The sequence below is a fragment of the Cricetulus griseus genome, chromosome 8 (genome assembly GCF_003668045.3).
Source record: "Cricetulus griseus strain 17A/GY chromosome 8, alternate assembly CriGri-PICRH-1.0, whole genome shotgun sequence".
Lineage (NCBI taxonomy): Eukaryota > Metazoa > Chordata > Mammalia > Rodentia > Cricetidae > Cricetulus > Cricetulus griseus.
The window spans coordinates 74,770,975-74,791,174 of NC_048601.1; the positions used below are offsets into that span (position 1 = coordinate 74,770,975).

At 41.3% G+C, this 20,200-nt stretch overlaps 1 protein-coding gene across 2 annotated transcripts; it reads right to left on the reverse strand.

Annotated features, from left to right (window-relative positions):
* Nucleotides 1–1,886: 1,886 nt before the first annotated feature.
* Nucleotides 1,887–19,682, reverse strand: Mob1a (MOB kinase activator 1A). Of its 2 annotated transcripts, none has more exons than XM_027428828.2 (6): nt 19,461–19,682; nt 15,288–15,451; nt 12,161–12,254; nt 11,180–11,313; nt 6,635–6,798; nt 1,887–5,253 (listed from the first exon to the last, which is right to left on the reverse strand). In XM_027428828.2, the coding sequence occupies exons 1-6, from the start codon at nt 19,472–19,474 to the stop codon at nt 5,176–5,178; spliced, it is 648 nt and encodes a 215-aa protein (XP_027284629.1). In that variant the 5' UTR covers nt 19,475–19,682; the 3' UTR covers nt 1,887–5,175. The 2 variants fall into 2 exon arrangements, with proteins under 2 accessions (XP_027284629.1, XP_027284628.1); XM_027428827.2 differs by having other exon boundaries at nt 15,288–15,454; nt 19,461–19,681.
* Nucleotides 19,683–20,200: the final 518 nt, after the last annotated feature.

The window sequence follows — 20,200 nt, forward strand, 5'->3', positions numbered from 1 at the left end:
ACTGCCCCAAGTACTAAACTTTCCCTCTGAGTAAATCCCTGCAATGTCCTCCCAGGCCCCTCGATGCCAAAACAGAGCTGTATGACCTGGGATCTGCCAACCAAGGGGCATCCAGGTTGCCTTTGACTGGACCAAGGTAAAGGATGCACGGCTTGCAGTTTCTGGCTATGTTTCAAAGTCTAACTCGGGCCTTCCTGACTCTTGTCTGGGTTATTTCTACTCTTCTAAAGTTTCAAATAGCTTCCAAAGACTCAACTATTAGATACTCTGACACACATTTTGGTGATCACTTAAATTTTTTTAAAGGTAATATATAATTTTAACTTTAAAGTTATCATTGAATTCATTTAATTGTGTGGGAGCATGTACATGCCACAGCGCACATGTGGAGATAAAAGAACAGATTTCTGGAGTTCTCTTCATCCACTATGAGGGTTCCAGAGATGAAACTCATGTTGTCAGGCTTGGCAGCAAACACCTTGACCTACTGGGCCATCTTGATGACCTTTGTGATCATTTTCAGGCCTATGGAAATGAAACAAAACCAAAAAACAAACAAACAAACAAACAAAAAACCACAAAAATGAGACAGGCACAGAGCGCTTAGGAAGCCATAGTACAGGACTTCAAGTCTGAAGCTAATTGCGGCTGTAAGACAAGACCATGCCAATACATGTACAATGCTGATTGAGTTTGCCTGTATCTTATACAAGGTGAGTATTAAGCACATTTGATCACTTAGCAAGTTTCCAACTCTACTCAAAAAGCCCAAAACCACAGTAGCGCTGCTCTTCAAAAAGACCTAAAATGCACCTGTAGTTTTTCTAAAACTAAGTGCAATGGCTATTCTTGGTTGTCTGCTTAATTACACGTGGAATTAACTAAACAGAATCAACCAAGTATACCTGTGAAGGATTTTTCTCAATTAAGTCATCTGGAAGACCTACTTTTAGTCCAGATCTTTTGAGGTGGGAAGATCAACCTTTAATCTGGGTCACACACACCTTCTGTTGGCAGTCTATATACAGGACACGGAAAAAGGAAGCTTGCTCTTTTTCTTTGCTGTCTTGCTCTTGATGCCAAGACCATTCCTTCACTGGCACTGGTGTATACTGAAGACCAGCTGAGACATCCAGCCTTATGGGCTGAAGAATTACTGAATTCTTAGGCCTTCCATTGTCAGACAGACATTGTTGGACTAGCTGGACCACAGCCTGTAAGCCATTTTAATAATCCCATATACATTCACTCTACCAATTCTGTTCCTCTAAAGCAGTTCTGTTCTTCCTAATGCTGCAGCCCTTTAATACAATTCTAGTGTTGTAGTGACCTTGTCTTTGTTGCTACTTAGTAACTGCAATTTTGCTGTTATTAAACATAATGTAAACATCTGTGTTTTTCAATGGGTTGTTGGGCCTCCAAAGAGGTTGTGACCCACATGTTGAAAACCCCTGTTCTGAAGTACCCTCCAGACTAATACATTGGGCTTGTTGGCAATTCTCCCACAACAAGTGGCTGTTTGGACTGGGAAGGGTTTTCAGGATACAGGAGTATTTGACTTCAAGATAAGTAAATTAGCGAACCCAGCAGCCTCCATCCCATTTCCCAGGAATGTACGTAAGATCTGGAGTCCCATGAGCATCCCAGGAAGGAGACTGCTCATTTCTGTCTGGGGTGGATCTGCAATAGTCAGAGGGGTTTGTTCTTTGGAATAAGGCTCTGGTATTTATTGGTTTCATTTAGGAACTTCTTCCTAAGCTTTAAGAAAACAGATACTAAATGGTATGCAAAGACAACCCTCCAAATTTAAACTGTAATCAAAATCCACAGAACCTGCAAAGATCTCATTTCCACATTTAAATGAAAGCATGCTAATACACTTCAAAGCCATTTTTGCTTTCAATATAGTTTATTCTGATGAAGTTACAAAAGTAGATACAAAATACTTTTTTAAAAAGTACAGTTAACGACTTAGAAAAATAGAATAAAGCCCTAAAGTTTTAAAAATACAACATAAATTTCTTTCCATGAGGAATATTTTAAGTTATTTTAGATGGTAACCAAGACTAACTTATGCAAATGATTTTTGATGCAGACCAACACAGGATGCTGTTCTATAACCAGCCCATAGCACACTAGCCATCCGTTTGGCTTTACTTGTCTGATACACTCTGATGAGAAAACTGTGAGAATTCCAATGCAGCTGCTTCAATAAAATCACTGATGCTACCCACATGTGCTCCAAAGTCCCTCAGAGCCCAGCATCAAAGTTTAATATAAAAACAGGAAGACCAAAAGACTCCTCTCCTTCTTTGACAGAACGTTCACTGACCCCAGGAGGAAAGAACATGACTGTGGAAAGTACTCAGCAGCTCATATCTAGGCTGGCACTGTTCAGGCCAGGCCTCCATACTGATGGGATAGCTCCCAGAGAGAAGAGGAGCCCTGGCACCATGACTGGAAACACACTTGGAGGACCCATGATCTTCGAGCCTGATTTGTTTATACTTCTGAGGTAATGACGTCATTCTGAGAAGCTCTACTACTATATGGTCTTAGGGCTTAGCGAGAAGCCAAGAATACAAACAGGAAACCTCACCACCAGGACTGTGCCTGTACCTTTGCTTCAAGTCATGAAGAACAGACCTGCAGTTCTCCAGTGAGTAGTCGTGTGAACTAGAGCTCTGCACACCAGGGTAAAAGAACCCTTTGGCCAACTGGTTGCTGGTAAGTCAGAACAATAGCATAGTGGCTGTTAACATAAAAACTGGATCACAATGAAGTATGACTGTTTTTTTAAATCTATCATTGTCCAAGTTTTTTAAAGTCCTGGAAGTTAAAGCACCACAGGGCTAAAGTGGAATTCACCAGGCACCTGGAAGCCACTGCAACAAATCAGACAGGATAGCTGATTCCTACCAGGGGGGTGGGGGATGGCAGGGAATAGGCAGATAAACCCAGGACAGACATTACTTCTGATGTTATGTAGTGCCCTCTAGCCATGCTCTGCCTCAGAGGTGAGCAAACAGCACAGTGTGTGTACTCTGCTGGTTAAAGCCGGTCAATTTGGGAGTCTGGCACTGTTTTCATTTTAAAAGAAGGAAAAATAGGAGGATGGGACACGCACACGCACACGCACTCAAGTTTCAAAATACAAACAAGGTTGTTTTTTGTTTTTTTTTTTATGTCCCATTAGAGCTGCCTCCGTATCTTAGCATCTACCCATATGGAGCTCAGTCAGAGAGAGGGCATTTTTGTCAGTGAAATACATGCAAAGGAAAGAGAAATATTTGATTTGAGAGTGTGAGATATCATAAAAATGATTGAGCCCTGGTTGAGAAAGAATTTCACTTATGCAAATCAAAGCAAATCAAACAAGAGTATGTGGTTGAGGGGTGATGATTTCTTGGTGGCATCTAGAAGCCCGCTTCCTATCTGCAGATGACTGTCATACACTTGCACAACAGCTGACATCTGGACCTTTGCATACACCTGGGTTAAAATGTGTTTCCAAGCTGTCCTTTTTTCTCTAAGCCATTAGCCCACCTTGAATTCCTCTAACAGTGATGTGTAGTTTCAGCAAAAGAAAGACAAAACAGTTCTAAGTATATTTAAAAACATACTAAAAATGAGTTATTAAAACTGGAGTTTCTAAGGAATTCTTTCTTCTATAGTTTAGTGGAATCAAAAATACAACAACCTCATCAGCTCTAACCTTTATAAAGCCACATAGGCAGCCAGTGAGCACTGTGCAAGTCCCAGCTCTGATGCACAGAATGCTGATAAACTACAGTACTGCCCATCAGGCAAGTATCCAGGATACTTAGGATGCCATGTACACCTGAGGAGGCAGCCAGAACTGACTAGATCTGAGGATCAAATGAAAAGCAGGCACCTTCCTCAATAAAGGAGTCTCTTAATCCTGATAGCATGAGGAAATCTTCAAGTTTTGATACAAAGACAAAGCAGAAGAGAGCCCCTGAAGATCAATGCAGCTTCTGTGTAGTAACAGGATGAAGCAAGGTGGCTGTTAACTCACTCCCCTTGCTGGATCTCCAGCTCTCCCTCTAAAAGGCCGCAGGGAGACCTTGGGCAGTTACACACACCCTCAAGCTCCTTTTTTTCTTATTGCCATAAAGTCTGCATTTCTACACATAAACATTAGGTTTCAAGTTGCAATAAAAACATGGAATCATATAGGAAATAATCAAGTATTCTAAATACTCTTTTCTACTGTCCCCTCCAGAACTGCAAGGCCTCAGGAATCATAATGGAAACAGTGGCTTGGAGGCCTGAGTCTGTCACAGTTTTTTGGAGTTCTTGATCTCTGCCAAAATCTAAGTGAAGAATTTCAAAAGGAGAACCTGCAAGTCTGCCATCAGAAGACACAAAGACTTCTACTACTGTATCCATCCATCTTCATCTAGACAGACAAGACACAATCCCAAAAAAGTTTTAAAAAGTCACTTAAAATAACTTTGGTTAACCTCATGCCATATATGCCTGTGATTTAAGCCTTGTGGATTTTGCAAAACAAACTTTTTCAGCAACAAGTTCACCATGTAGCCCAGGCTAGCTTCCAATGTGCTATCTTTCTGCCTCCGTCTCCACAGTGTCAGGTAACAGATATAAACCATCACGCTTGGCTAAAAAATATATATACTCTTATCTATAAACACCAGCACGTAGACAGACTGGAGCCTAAAAGGCTATTTAAGGTGAACCAGAAGCTCTAAATGCTGGGATTAGAAATGGAACAACATTTCAATTTGTAAAATGAAGCAAAACTGATCTGTGTTAAGAAATTTGTTCTAGAAACTAGTAAGTTGCAGCTGAAAATTCTTTATGTCCATTATGCTGTCACATGGAAAAACTCAATCACTTTCTTGAGCAAAAGATCAGCAACAAACTACAGGTTAGTCATAAGGTTGCAACAAAGGACAGTGACAGGACAGGGGTGGCCACACAGCACCTCTGACTTGGCTGTGCTATATAGGTCTTGTTCTGAAGCTTTCCGGCCAACCTACCTTTGGGACAATTTTCTCTGCAGACAACAAAATGGGTCTTTTGATCCTGTTTTCTTATAGTCAGTATCACTAGTCCATACCAGACAGCAATGAGAGAGTGCTAGCAGTAGATAGAGCTGAGAGGGTAACTGTGTTCTAGAAGAAACATTTATCTGTCTTTAGATCCAAGCTTCTCAATTAATTCCTGAAGTGGTGCCAATTCACGCCTATCAATCAGATTAAACTCCTGGAAAGAGAAGAAAAGTGAAACGGAATAATGAACCAAAACTGAACTGTACCTGTGAGCGTTAAACATCAAAATGGAATGCATGAGTTTATATACAGTGACCTAAAAATTACACCTGAACCTCTGGTAATAGCCACCTCTAGAGAAGTCAACTTACACATGCACACACAAGGTACAAAAACAGTAAGTGGGGGCTGGAGAGATGACTCGGTGGTTAAAAGCACTGCCTGCTCTTCCAAAGGTCCTGAGTTCAATTCCCAGCAACCACACAGTGGCTCACAAACATCTGTAGTGAAATCTGGTGCCCTCTTCTGGCCTGCAGACATACTGTGTACATAATAAATAAATAAATCTAAAAAAAAAAAAAAAAAAAAAAAAAAAGTAACTGTGATACAGCCTGTGCACTATACACAGAACCATAATATACAATAACCACTAGAAAGCTATCAGGTTTCTCTATTGCAAAGTGGTATTTTTTTGGTTTGTTTTTTAATGTGTTCTGTCTGCATGTATGCCTGCAGGCCAGAAGAGGGCACAAGATGTCATTACAGATGGTTGAAAGCTACCATGTGTTTGCAGGGAATTGAACTAAGGACTTCTGGAAGAGCAGCCAGTGTTCTTAACTGCCGAGCCATCTCTCCAGCACCCATTTTCTGCTTTTTAAAAAAGTTTTTACTTTTGTGTGTGGAAGTGGGCATCAGAACCTCTGGAGCTATAGTACAGGTGGTTGTGAGCTCCACCATGCAGGTGCTGGAAAATGAACTTGGGTTCCCTGCAAGAGCAGGAAGTGCTCTTTACTGCTGAGCCATCTGTCTTTTCTAGCTTTTTGAAACAAGGTCTCACTCTGATAATTCTTTAGTATCTTTTTCAAATAATGTGAATTATTCTGGCCATTTGAAGCTCTAATTCTGAGTTAGTGCTCATAGACAAGAAGCCACAAACCTGGAAGACCAAGGCAGATGGACCCAAGTAAGATGTTGCCTTTTTTTCCTTTCTTTTTTAAAGCTCTAGTTACTTACTTTAGGCTTGTCTACGAGCCTTGTAAGTTTATGTGCACCACATATGTGTACAAGCCTGTGGATGTAAGATGGATGCTGGTTACAGGTAGTTGTGAACCTCCTGATATGGTTTCTGGGAGCTGAACCCAGGTCCTCTGCAATAACTGTATAAGCTCTTAACTGCTGAGCCATCTCTCCAGCCCAGAGACACAGCCCTTCTATACTGCTTCATGAACTGATGAAAAAGTACAGAGAAGAGAACAAAACTGGGGACAGAACAAACCTTGTACTTAGACGGTCTACATCTATGAATAAGACACAGTGTTCTTACTAAGTTATCAAGGCTCAAGTCCAAGGCCCGGAAATCAATACGGCTCACCTACCTGAACAAAGAAAATAAAGTGCTTAAAGGAGGTGTTGAGGTGGGCCTCCTCTTGCAGCTGCATCACGGAGTCAAAGTGCTGGTGGTAAATATGGGCGTAAACCCTGAAGAGACGCTTCAGAATAGTCTTTGCCACAGACATAAAGTTTTTGGGAAATGGGACACCTGTAATTGAATGTACACTTATCAGTCCAATGGGATAGCAGGGAGTCACTACTGCACATGAGCTCAAGCACTCCCAAGTCTACTTCAGAGTACCGTAAGCAAGGCAAACCCAACCTGAGTATTCCTCACACTCCACACTGATTGCCTACAACAGAAGACACAAGTATAGACTGCTGATCACAGTTCAAATTATTATGTTAGTTGTTTAATATCAGTTTCTCCCTAAGATGAAATGCAACAAGAAAAGCACTTTGATTATAAACATCACTTTTGTCATTTGTAATAGGAAAAAAAAATTAGGAATGGGAATTTTCCTAAACAAAATAAAAGGCAGATGGTCCTCAAGTCGGAAGACAGCAAGCATCTCATCTTCCATATTACTCTGGAAAGTTAGAAGCAGGTCTTCATTTTCCTAGAAGCCCAAAAAAGGGTGGTCCTTCCTGAAACAGAAGACAGGGACCTCATTCCTTCTCACAGAAAAGAAACACCTCTTGAGAGAAAAACTAGGAAAAAGCAGTAGCCATGGTTACACTCCTGACAAATTTGGCTGGCAGAAGCAAAGCCCTTCAGAAAAGGGACAGAGGATGCCTGCGGGCCGGCACTGGCTACATGAAGCACACTAAGAAGAACTGAGAAGGCACGTGCCAGCTGAACATTTGGTTCTTATCTCTAATTCAAGGCAAACAGGTGGATCTGTGAGAGGCCATGGACTCCACAGGAAGTTCCACACTTGACAGGAAGTCAGCTTCAAAAGCCAGTTCCTCAGAACCACTCTAAGCAAACACCTTTCAACCTTTCAGAAAACAGGCTTTTAGCAGCATTCCTCACATGCATCCTACTTTTTTTCTTAAGCCAGCCCTTAAAAGCTGGATATCTAAATAAATTTTGCTTACTTCTGTGATATTCCCAACTCCCATTCTTAGCTAAACTGAGTTTTCAAATATTACACTGGAGCTTATGAGCTATTTCTCTGGACAGAATCTTAATACAAAATTCTAAAACAGCAGGTTTTAAAATCAAACATCTTTTCTCTTAAAATTCCTATCTTGCTAATGACTTAGATATGCTACTTAAAAAAAAAAAGGAAGAAAAGAAAGGAAAAAGAAAAACACAGTTCTAACCAATAAAACAACTAGCAAAAATTACAACACTGATAATACCCTAATGGGGAGGAGGAGGCAGAGGGAGGAGTCTAGAATTATTACAGTAGAAAGAGAAGCTGAAGAAAAAGGATTCTGAGGTCATGATGGTGAGATTTTATAACCTCAGTTAATAGGAGGTAGCGACAGGACCCAGCATTCAAGGTCATCCTCGGCTACACACTGAATTCAAGGCCAAACTGAGCTAAATGAGATCTTGCCTCAAAAAAAAAAAACCCAAAAATTAAATGAAGCTTACCTGAGTAAACATGTAAGTTGTTTTATTCTAAGTACTTTTTAAATTATTTATTATGTACACAGTATTCTGCTTACATGTATGTCTGCATGCCAGAAGAGGGTGCCAGATCTTATTGTAGATGGTTAGAAGCCACCATGTGGTTGCTGGGAATTGAACTCAGGACCTTTGGAAGAGCAAGCAGTGCTCTTAACCTCTGAGCCATCTCTCCAGCCCTCTAAGTACTTTCTAAACTGAATTTACTAGAACATATTCAAGTGGAGCCAATATAGAATAAAATATCAGTGAGGAAGGAAACACAAGGTTTAACAGAAGACTGTTAGTAATAAGCCAAGTCGAACAGCTTTTTTGCTTCTTTGAGACAAGGTCTCTGTAGCACAGGCTAGCCTTGAACTCCCAGCAATCTTCCTGTCTCAGCCTCTGGAGTATTGGGATTGCAGGAATGCCCCACCATTTTTCTCCAACAGCAGCCTAAGTATAAAGACTTGATCTTGGGCCAGCAGGTTGGCTGCATAGATAAAGGCATCCACTGCCAAGCCTGATGACCTGAGTTCAATCTTCAGGACTCACATGGTGGAAGCTGAGAACTGACTTCCCCAAGTTGTTCTCTGACCTGATTCAGACCCTTACACTGCCACACAAGTTCACACCCGGACCCAGACACACTGGGGTGTAGAGAATAGGCAAATAAATGTTTTTGTTTTTGTTTTTTTTAAATTGATCTAAATGTTTCTCCCAGAAGTGCCTTTGCTTATACTATGAAGAAGAGCACAGGTGGTAGTGGGGCACACATTTAATCCCAGCACTTGGGAGGCAAAGGCAGGCCAATCTCTGTAAGTCTGAGACTAGCCTGGTATACTGAGTGAGTTCCAGGACAGCCTCCAAAGCTACAGAGAAACACTGTCTCCAAAAAAAAAACAAAAAAACAAAAACAAAAATTCTGGTAAGAAGCTACTCAGAGCCCCAGGAACAGCAAGCCAGCTAACTTCATTCTTCGGTATGATACCAAAATCAAAATAGTAGCAAGCCAGAAATGTGCTCCTAGCAGAGTATTTTAGAAAGAAATGGAGACGTTGGGGTGTAACTCAGTGGTACAGCATGTGCCCAACCATGTGAGGGGCCCTGGGTCTGACCTCTAGCACCCAAAACAATAACAACTTAAAAGTTATCACAAATAATGAGAAAATATCTGATAAAAAAAAAAACAACAGGCTGGTGAGATGGCTTGACAAGCAGCTGTACAAGCCTGGAGACCCAAATTCCATCCCCAGACACCACAAAAAAAGGCAGAAGGAGAGAACCAATTCCACAAAGTTGTCCTCCTCTGGCCTCCACTCATGTACTGTGGCACACACACATACATGCGTAATTTTTAAAGTAAATTTTTAAAAATCTACACTTTTTGCCGGACAGTGGTGCGCACGCCTTTAGTCCCAGCACTCAGAAGGCAGAGGCAGGAGAATCTCTGTGAGTTTGAGGCCAGCCTGGTCTAAATTCACACCTTTTATTTATTTATTTTGTTTAGGCAGGGTCTCCAACTTAGCCTTGGCTGATCTGGAACTCAGATCTGGAATGGAGATCTTCCTTTCACAGTATCTGGAATGTTGGGATTAAAGTGTAAACATGCCCAGCTAACATTTATTTTTACTTTGAGAAAATGTTTCTGTATTTTTATGAAGAACAAATAGAACAGACATGAAGAACACAGGGAGCTAGCCCTGTAAAGTGATCTGAAATTATATAATTTCCACAAGGTTTACAAGGCCCTGAAACATGGCAACCAGCTCTATACATGATTTAACTGAGGAAGGACAGACACTCAAATCAAACTGGAACAAACTAACCTCTTTTTGAAAAAAAATTTAAACAGCATTCAGAATAAAAACCCTGACAGCCTAAAGATTAAAAAAAAAAAAAAACTAAATAAAAAACATAAGCAATGTCATTATCTAGAAATAAAGAAAACCTTTATCACTGTCAAAATGCAATTTGGGGTGGTGAGCAGAGTACAGGGACAGAACATGTGCCTAGCACACAATCGTAGCACCACAAACAACTAAACCACCCATGTTTTAAGGAAAATGAGCAAAATAAAAGAAGTGTATATAGCAAAACACCCTATAAATAAGACCCAAAGTGCCCTAGGAGAAAAACATACAGCTTACATGACAAAGACCAACTACCGGTAACAAAGGACATAAACAGAACAGAAAATGTAAATACATTAATATTTGTGTGTACATGAGCACAAGTGTATACCTGCATGTGCTTTGAGGCGCACGTGGAATCAGAGGACAACTTCCACCACGCGGGTCTCAGGGATCCAGCTCCAGCCACCAGGCTGAGTAGTAAGTGCCTATACTTTCTGAGCCATCTTGGCCCCTTCATCAGTATTTTTAAATGGACATTAAAACAGAAGTTTAGGGCCAATGAGATGGCTCAGTGGGTCTGGTGCTTGCCATGAAAGCCTAACAATCTAATCTGAATCCTCAAAATCCACATAAAGGCTGAACACAGTGGTACACACCTTTAATCCCAGCACTCAGGAGGCAGAGGCAGGCAGATCTCTGAGTTCCAAGCCAACCTGGTCTACAGGGAAGAGTGCCAGGACAGCTCAGACTACATGGTGAGACCCTGTTTCAAAACAAACAAACAAACAAAAAAGCACATAAAGGTGTAAGGGCCAAATCCAAGAAGTTGTCTGACCTGCACATATATGCCATGGCACACACACCACATAAATAAAATAATAATTTTAAAATATATCCAATTTGGCCGGGTGTTGGTGGCGCATGCCTTTAATCCCAGCACTCAGGAGGCAAAATTGGAAAAGACTGGTATAAAGAAACATAAGTGGGCATGCTAGGGGAATATACATGGGTACAAGCTCTTTGGAAAGTGTGGCTTTCTCTGTTAAACTGACATAAAGTCATAGAGCATTTCAAGATTACAAACATCATTCAGAAAGAAAGGCAGTTCTATTTACCGATCTTTGAAGGGAAAAGGGTTTCGTCATCAAGCTGATCCTGAACCCAAGTCATCAAATAGTCGATATATTTTGGTGCAGAACACTTGATTGGCTTTTTAATATTAGTGCCATCTGCCCAATGGTATTCATACCTGAAGAGAATGACAATGTGTTATTGACAGCTGTTAAACCTTAACATGTACAACCTGTCATCCAAACAGGTTCACATTTTGTCCACAGAAATTCTATGAGACTTTTAAGAAATTATAGGAAACTTTCAGTCTAATTTTAACCCAGCATCTTTAAAACAGATTCTTACTTCTGGATGTGCAGCTACTTTCATTAATTCTATGTAGGTACCAGGAAGAATGAGCAAATATTAAAACACCACCTAAAAATTCTTGTAAGAATTTAAACTCTAATCAAATTAAAACAAAACAAAACAAACAAAAACACGGCCTTTTGGATGAATCTAAGTCACATTTCTTTTATTTATTTATTTATTTGTTTTTTTTCGAGACAGGGTTTCTGTGTGTAGCTTTTGGAGCCTATCCTGGCACTCACTCTGGTAACCAGGCTGGCCTTGAACTCACAGAAATCCACCTGCCTCTGCCTCCCGAGTGCTGGGATTAAAGGCGTACACGGCTTCACATTTCTTTTAAAATTACATTTATTTGAGTGGGCATGTACCCATAGTACATGTGAGAACAACTTGTAGGAGTCAGTTTTGGCAGCAAGTACCTTTACCCTCTTGAGTCATCTCACTGGCCCCTAACTCAAATCTCTATACATTTACTTCTACAATTGGACAATACAATTACAATATAAATATTAAACACTGAGTATTCATATACCAAAGTAGTCAACAATAAGTGCTATTGCTAGGTAGTGAAGAACTCACAAACTGAATTATCTCTACATGAAGAAGCAGTTTATTATTAGTTTATCAGTTATAAAAGAACATAATTCAAAAGCCTCTGTACCAGGCTACACGCATACCTGGGACCTGCAGACATGACTGGGCAGCTTGCCTCAGTGCAGAATTCTGTAATGGTTCCATACAACATGTTGATCTGATTGAAGAAATCCACAGCTGCAAAGACATGATTGTGTTAAGTATCTATATAAACCATGACAAACCAGATCTCTTAGCCAAAGGAAAATGGACAATATTTTCTTTCTTGAAATGGGGTTGCCCAATCTAGTCTGGAACTCCTGGGCTCATGTAATCCTCCTGCCTAAGCTTCCCAAGCAACTGGGACTTCTAGAGCACACTACCATGTCCAACTAACTTAGCAAAAAACTGGAGCTGATTTTAACTTAATGGTAACTAAAAAGTCACTAGAATATATTATTTGATTAGCTCCAAGGAACTGGAAGATTCACAGCTTACCAATCTAAACTACATACTAGTATTTGTTAGGAAAGAGAAAAAGGTGCTATAGAACAAACTTAGTGGGAAGTTACAGGCTGTATTGCACATTTCAAATATCTGCTTCAACATCAGCATTTGACCACTCAAAAAGGATTTAGAATCAAGTACCTAGTCTGGGTGTATGCTAACACAAGAGTTTAAAAGATGAACAATACAAGACAGAAGAAGATGGGACCTACAAGCCAACAGTAAGTGCTAGAAGTTCAGAGAAAAGGTAACACTGGGAAGGACTGCACAGTCAAGGAGGGCATTCCAAAGGAGCTCCCACTACATTTGGAGGACCAGGAGGAAGGAATGAGTGGTGAACTTGATAGGGTGTAAAGAGAATCATTAAGACTCAAGACAGTTTTTCAAAATGCCATGATCCTAAAGTACTTGAAAAACATGAACTAGGGTTTTCCTAGCTTCTTCAAAAAACGAATTAAGAAAAAAATTCTGTTTCACCAAAAACATCTCATAAAAACTCCCTAACTTATTATAAACTTTCCTCTTAGTTATATTTATTATTATTATTACTATTATTATTTTCAAGACAAAGCTTCTCTGTGTATATCTGGCTGTTCTGAAACTCACAAATCCACCTACCTCTGTCTCCCAAGGACTGGGATTAAAGGCATGTGTCACTGTGTCAGGAATCTTAGTTTTATTTTTAAAAAAGCAACATTAAGCCTAACTTCAATATTCTCACTAAAGAAAAGTAAGCCAGATGGTGATATTTCATGGGTATGTGTAAGCCCAGAAAGGTTTCGATTGCTTCTTTCACTCTTATCTTCAGGAGGGTGCAGTGGGGTTCTGCAGGCTCTCCACCATGTTGTAAGAGGGGGGATGAAGAAGCAAATGAGGACCTCGCTGACTCTCAAAGACATAAATGCCATATTTCTCACTGAAACTTATTTTAGAATTTTTTTTTTAAATAAAAGTATTTGTTGGGGCTGGAGAGATGGCTCAGAGGTTAAGAGCACCAACTGCTCTTCCAGAGGTCCTGAGTTCAATTCCCAGCAACCACATGGTGGCTCACAACCATGCGTTATGAGATCTGGTGCCCTCTTCTGGTGTGCAGATATACACGGAAGCAGAATGTTGTATACATAATAAATAAATAAAATCTTAAAAAAAAAAAAGTATTTGTTAACATGGGGTAGGGTTATTTTTAAAATGAATTTAAAGGTAAATATTTTGAGACAGGGTTTCTCTGTGTAGCTTTGAAGCCTATCCTGGCACTTGCTCTGGAGACCAGGATGGTCTTGAACTCACAGAGATCCTCTGCGCCACCAACACCCAACTAAAGGTAAATATTTTAATTTTTCTCAGTATGTTTCCCAAACAGTAACATTAGATACACTGTACATAATTAAAAGTTCTTTGACATGCTCAGTAATGGTTTTTTAAGACTTATTTTTACTAGGGCGGAGAGAGTTCAGGCACTGGAAACCAGAGATGTTGGATCCTCCAGGGGTTGGAGTTACAGAGGTACCTGATGTGGATGCTGGGAACTAAACTCTGGTCCTCTATAAGAGCAGTATTAGTTCTTAAACACTGAGTCATCTCTCCAGCCCTTCAGTCATTTTTAGGAGATAAAGGGACTCTGGGAAAAAAAGTTTTGTTTATTTTTTATTGCATTTTACATTTTATTTATTTATTGTGTGCATACACTTGAGCATGCATACATGCCCATAAGAAGCTCAGAAGACAATCCTCATCTTCCAAAACATGTGGGTTCCAGGGACTGAACTCAGGCTTGGCAACAGTATCTTTACTACCTAAACATCTCGATGGCCAAAAGATTGTATAGATAATTTTCAGCAATTAAGTTTCAAAGAAAAATCTAAAAGTGCAGGAGGCCACCACATGCCTTCAGAATAATGTAATTTGAGGTTTAATTTTAAAATATTTTAAATTATGTGCATTTGTGTCTGTGTGTGTGTGGGTATATACATTTGTGTCCAAGTACCTGAAGATGCCAGAAAAGATGGCTGCAAGAATAGCATGCACTCTTAACCACTGACACAGTTTTCCAGACCAAACTTGATAATTTGAAGAAAATTAAAAGCCAGGTGATGGGCCTTTAATCCCAGCACTTGGGAGGCAGAGGCAGGCAGATCTCTGAGAGTTTGAGGTTAGGCTGGTCTACAGAGTGAATTCCAGGACAGCCAAAGCTACACAGAGAAACTGTCTTGAAAAAAAAAAAATTTGCTGGGCGTTGGTGGCGCACGCCTTTAATCCCAGCACTCTGGAGGCAGAGGCAGGTGGATCTCTGTGAGTTCGAGGCCAGCCTGGTCTCCAGAGCGAGTGCCAGGATAGGCTCCAAAGCTACAGAGGAACCCTGTCTCGAAAAACAAAACAAAAATAAATAAATAAATAAATAAAAATAAAATTAAATTAAAAGCAGTTTCCCTAAATAAGTAGTACTTTACATTGCTCAAACAACATTCAAGCATCCTACTTTGCATGTACATTTTTAGTTGACCTTACTCATTTCTTCACAATATTCTCCCCAAGAAACAGCCTAAAGCACTTAGCACTTCTCTTCTCTTCTCTTCTACTAAAGCACTTAGTACCACACAAGCAAGTACTTTGACAAGTAAAGTCTAACTGTATTTGTATTCATGTTTTACCTATAAAAGAAAATTCATTAAACAAGATTTTAGCAAACTCTATAAATCAACAACTTAAACATTCTTAAAAACTTACTGTTAACAGCAATCCACTCATTGAGGTCCTCTCCCTCTGGTAACATGACAGCTTGCCTCAGATTGCCACTTCCCAGAGTGGCTTCTGCATGTTTTAAGAGTTCATACTGATGGGAGCCTTCAGGAATGTTCTTCTTTGGTTTGAATGTTTTCGAAGAGCGGCTGCTGCTGTTGGGTTAAAAGTAAAAATGTATGATTTTTTTAGGAATGAAAGCAGACTGGCATTTTTGGCATATAAATGGCTCTATTAGGGGATTGGAAGACAGCTAAGCAGTTAACAGCATGAATTACTTTTGCACATACACGCAAATAAATAAGTTGATCAATAAAAAATTGCTCCCTGAAGGGCTGGAGAGATGGTTCAGGGGTTAAGCACCCTAGCTCCTCTTTCAGAGGTCCTGAATTCAATTCCCAGTGACCACATGGTGACTCACAACCATCTGTATTGAGATCTGGTGCCGCCTTCTGGCATGCAAGCAGAACACTGTATAAATAATAAATAAATCTTAAAAAACAAACAAACAAACAAAAAAACCCATAAGTCCACATATTTAAACGCACTATTTGAAAGGATTAGAAGGTATGGCCTTGTTGAAGAAAGTGTATCATGAGGTAGGCTTTGGGATTTCAAAAGCCCAAGCCAGTCCCAGTCTCTCTCTCTCCCTGCTGCCTGCACTTCTTGTGTAGAACTTCCAGTTGCTTCTGTAGCATCATGTCCTCCGCCCGTGTGCTGTCCGCCATGCTCCCCACCACGGTGACAATGGACTAAACCTCTGAAACTGTTAAGCAAACCCCAATTAAATGTTTTCATTTATAACAGTTGCCATGGTCTTAATGTCTTTTCTCGGCAATAGAACACTGACTAAGATAAGGATATCTGGGGCTTGCTGGCTTCCAGCCTAGTGAAGAAAAAGAGTTCCAAGTTCAAAGAGAGACCTTGCCTTAAAGGAAGAGGCAAAGAGTGATAACAGGGCCCCTAATGCCCTCTTCTAGCCTCTGTGCATCAGGGACACACACACACACACTTGTGTGCATACTACACAGTCACACATGAACATATATGAAACAAACCAGTGAAAATTTTTAAAATCTTAGTGAAGGAGCAGCACCACAATTTGCTACATAGGGCAATCTGTTATAACCCATCTTCCAGAGCATTTTAAAAAGGAGGGCACACTCTAGATTACAGTGCTTGTAATGGCAGCATCTTTTAACAATGCAAGTCTACACCTTCCATTCACTTGTAGGCCTATCTCTTAGATTTGGACAGCACAAAATATCATGGGATGCTGTTTAATAATAAAGGAGGAACTGGTATATATGTTCACACAAAGATTTGAAACACAGCTGAACACATTACAGAACCAAATTAGAGCAGAGCCTATTTTGTCCATAGAAAGCACTAACAACAACAAAACAGAAAAAGCATCAAAAGAACACATACCAGAATTCATGATAACTTCTAAGACGGGAAAAGGAACAGACCTGTGGACTTATACCTCACCTGTGAAATGTGAATTTTAAGTAGTATAGGAAGAATTATGAAAGCACTACACTAAAAATCATACTTTATAAAGAACAAGACTCATTAGGGAAGTATTAAGTTAAAAAGACAGCCCAGGAACACATGGAGATAGGAAATAGAATGACAGGAAACTAATATGGAAAATCAACATTAAGTGATTTCTTAAGATTCAATATGATCTTCATATTATAAACTAAGATTAGTGTGCTGGGCCACAGTGGTCCATGTCTTTAATCCCAGCACTAGGGAGGCAGAAGCAGGCAGATCTCTCAGAGTTGGAGGCCAGGCTGGTCCACAAAGTGAGTTCCAGGTCAGCCAGAGCTGTTACAGAGAGAAACCTGTCTTGAAAAATCAGATTAGTACTACAAGGACTGGAGAGATGGCTCAGTGATTAAGAACACTACTGTTCTTACAGATGACTGGGGTGCAGTTCCCAGCACCCACATGGTGGCTCACAACCATCCACAACTTAAGTTCTAAGGGATCTTGTAGATGGTTTTTATTACTCTTTACTCTTTTAGGGGGCCACCACCCAGATCCCAAATAAATACACGGAGACTTATTCTTACTTATTAATGCCCAGCCTTGGCTTGGCTTATTTCTAGCTAGCTTTTCTTAAATTAGCCCCTCTACCTCTAGGCTTTTACCTTTTTCTATTTCTGTGTATCTTTTCTTTACTTCTTACTCCCTGTCTGGCTGTGTGGCTAGCTGAGAATCTCCTCCCTCAGTCTCCTCCCTCCTCTCTTGAACCTAGATTTCTCTTCCTATTTATGCTTTCTGCCTGGCAGCCCCACCTATCTTTTCTCCTGTCTGGCAACTGGCCTTTCAGCTCTTTAATGGACCAATTAGGTGTTTTAGACAGGAAAATTAAAACAGCTTCACAGAGTTAAACAAATGCAACATAAAAGGATTAACACATTTTTGCATCATCAAACAAATGTTCCACAGCAGAAACAAATGTAACACATCTTCAACTAATATTCCACAACAAAATCTGATGCCCTCTTCTGGCATTCATGGGTACTGGATGCAGATGATACACATACATGCAGACAAAACACATACAAAAAGTAAAAAAATTTAAACTAGGCATAATGGTATACATCTTTAATCCCAACACTCTAGAGGGAGAGGCAGGCAGATCTCTGGGTTTGAGGCCAGCCTGATCTACATAGTGAATTCTAGGACAGGCAGAGCTACCTACATAATGAGACCCTGTCCCAAAGAAACAAAAGTAACTAAATCTTTTAAAAAATATAGTATGCTTCAAATGATGGCATCAAGACAGTTAAATAATCCAGAGGAAGAAACCATTTTTAAGTCATAGATGTGATAAGACACTCAAATATATGAAGAATTTTTACAACTCAAACCAAAAAGACAGATGGACATAAACACTGTACCATATATACACATATGGAAATGTCACAGTAAACCCAACTAATCTGTACAGTTAACAGGTGTTAACAAAATAAAAACAATCTGATATTAAAATAGGAAAAGGATACCAAAAGACTTTATTTATCCTCAAATAGCATGAAAATACACGCACAACGATGCTCAATATTACTGGTCATTTGGGAGAATGTAAACCAAGAGATTCTACTTTATACTCAAGAATAACAAGACAATTGACAAGACAGGTGTGAAGTGGAGAAGTTTGAAAACTCATACAGTGAGGTAGGGAAGTAACATGCAGTGCGGGGCTTTAAAAAGCTTGACAGTGCCTCAAAAGACTAACATGTAACAATTCACTCTTCATACCCGGGAGATATCACACACACACACACACCCAAAAACCTGTAACCAGATGTTCACAGCAGCGTTATTCAGAATAGCCAAAAAGTGCAAAACACTAATATTTCAGTCAGCTTAAGCTATAGTCACATTTACCTCACCTAGGTGAAGAGCTACCGTCCACAAGAAGTCAGGTTTTTCTCACGGACAAGCTCAACTACGCTGCCCATGATTGAGTGGTCAGCTCTACACCCAAGTACATACAGGCAACACTAACTGGACTCTGTGTGTTTACACACATATTAAAAATACAGACGAGAACATGAATTTTAAAGGAAAATGAGAGGGCACTGGAGAGAAGGGTGGATATGATGGAAAAACAACCGCATCTATGAAGTTCTCATAAACTAAAAACCTTTAAAAAGACAAAAAAAAAAAAAAAGATTCACATTTGGGGCAGACGTTAAAGCGTCCACATTCAAAAAAAAAAAAAAATCCCAGCACCCCGGAGGCAGAGACAGGTGGAGCTCTGAATCCCAGGCCAGCCCTGACTCCAAACGACCCCCGTTTAGAGCAGGCCGGTCCTGGTGGCCTCGGAAGGCTGGGGCGGGAGGCGCCCGCCAGGTTCGAGGCTGCCTGGGACACAGGAGGGGGAGAAAAGCCACATGATAACGAGGAGCCGGCGGCCAGCTTCTCAAACGTAAACCAGTGGAAAACCATGGAGTATGTGCACCCGTCTAGTCCCAGGGGCACCGCGCGTTTTCCGGCGCGAACCTCTTCCGACGCCGCAGGCCCGCCCTCCGCTCGGCACCCTCAGCCGGGCCCTCAGCAGCGGCCCCGCCGGCCGACACCAGCCCCCCCGCCCGGCCCGGCCGCCCGGCCCGGCCCGGCCCGCCCGCCCGGCCCACTCACAAGAGGAAGCTCATCCTCGCTAGCCCGAGGGGCCGCGGCCCCCGCCCCAGTCAGACTCGGCGCCGCCGCGGGCACCGGAATGCGGAGGGCGGTCCGCGGCTAAGCAGGGCCGCCGAAGCTTCACGGCCCGGGCGCGGGATGGGAGTCCAGCCGCCGCGAACCAGCACGGACCACGGAGCCCTCCGGAGATGCCTCCCACACTTCCGAGAGCCGAAATGCGGAACCGACGAGATCTCGCGAGACTAGGCTTCCTCCGCCCCGCCCCGCGGTGCCTCGCTCCGCCCCTTACTGAGCTCAGCCAATCAGTATTCGGTGGGCCCGGGAAGGCCCTGGGGGGGGGGGCCAGTTCCGCACTACGGTCAAGTATTCCGAGGCTGCGGGACGTCTGCCAGCGCCGCTCGGTGACTGTTGTGCTATTTAGGGCTTCATTCTTTTTCTGAAGGAATACTATTGCAGCCACATCATCTGTTGATGGACACTAGGGTGGTGTCTGCACGCGCATTACAATGCTGCTATGAGTGTTCATGTGCATGCTTTGCGCGCGTGAAGAGAATGTGGGCACCAGGTGACACCACGGTAGAAATAAAGGAGGAGAAAGAAAATTGTGGAGATAAATAAATGGTGGGACAGGATGCGCAGTGGCAAAGACCCAGTACTTTCCCCGCTCTAACTGCTGGTGGTTTTAAACCATTCGAATGTCCCCTGTCGCATTAATCGATTTTATTTTATCAACTGGTTTT

Coding starts and splice junctions, on each gene's coding strand:
- Mob1a (XM_027428827.2), bottom strand. Junction 12,255..15,287: donor TGAGTGGATTGCTGTTAACA/GTAAGTTTTTAA, acceptor ATGTCTTTGCAG/CTGTGGATTTCTTCAATCAG. Junction 11,314..12,160: donor GTCATGTCTGCAGGTCCCAG/GTATGCGTGTAG, acceptor CATTCTCTTCAG/GTATGAATACCATTGGGCAG.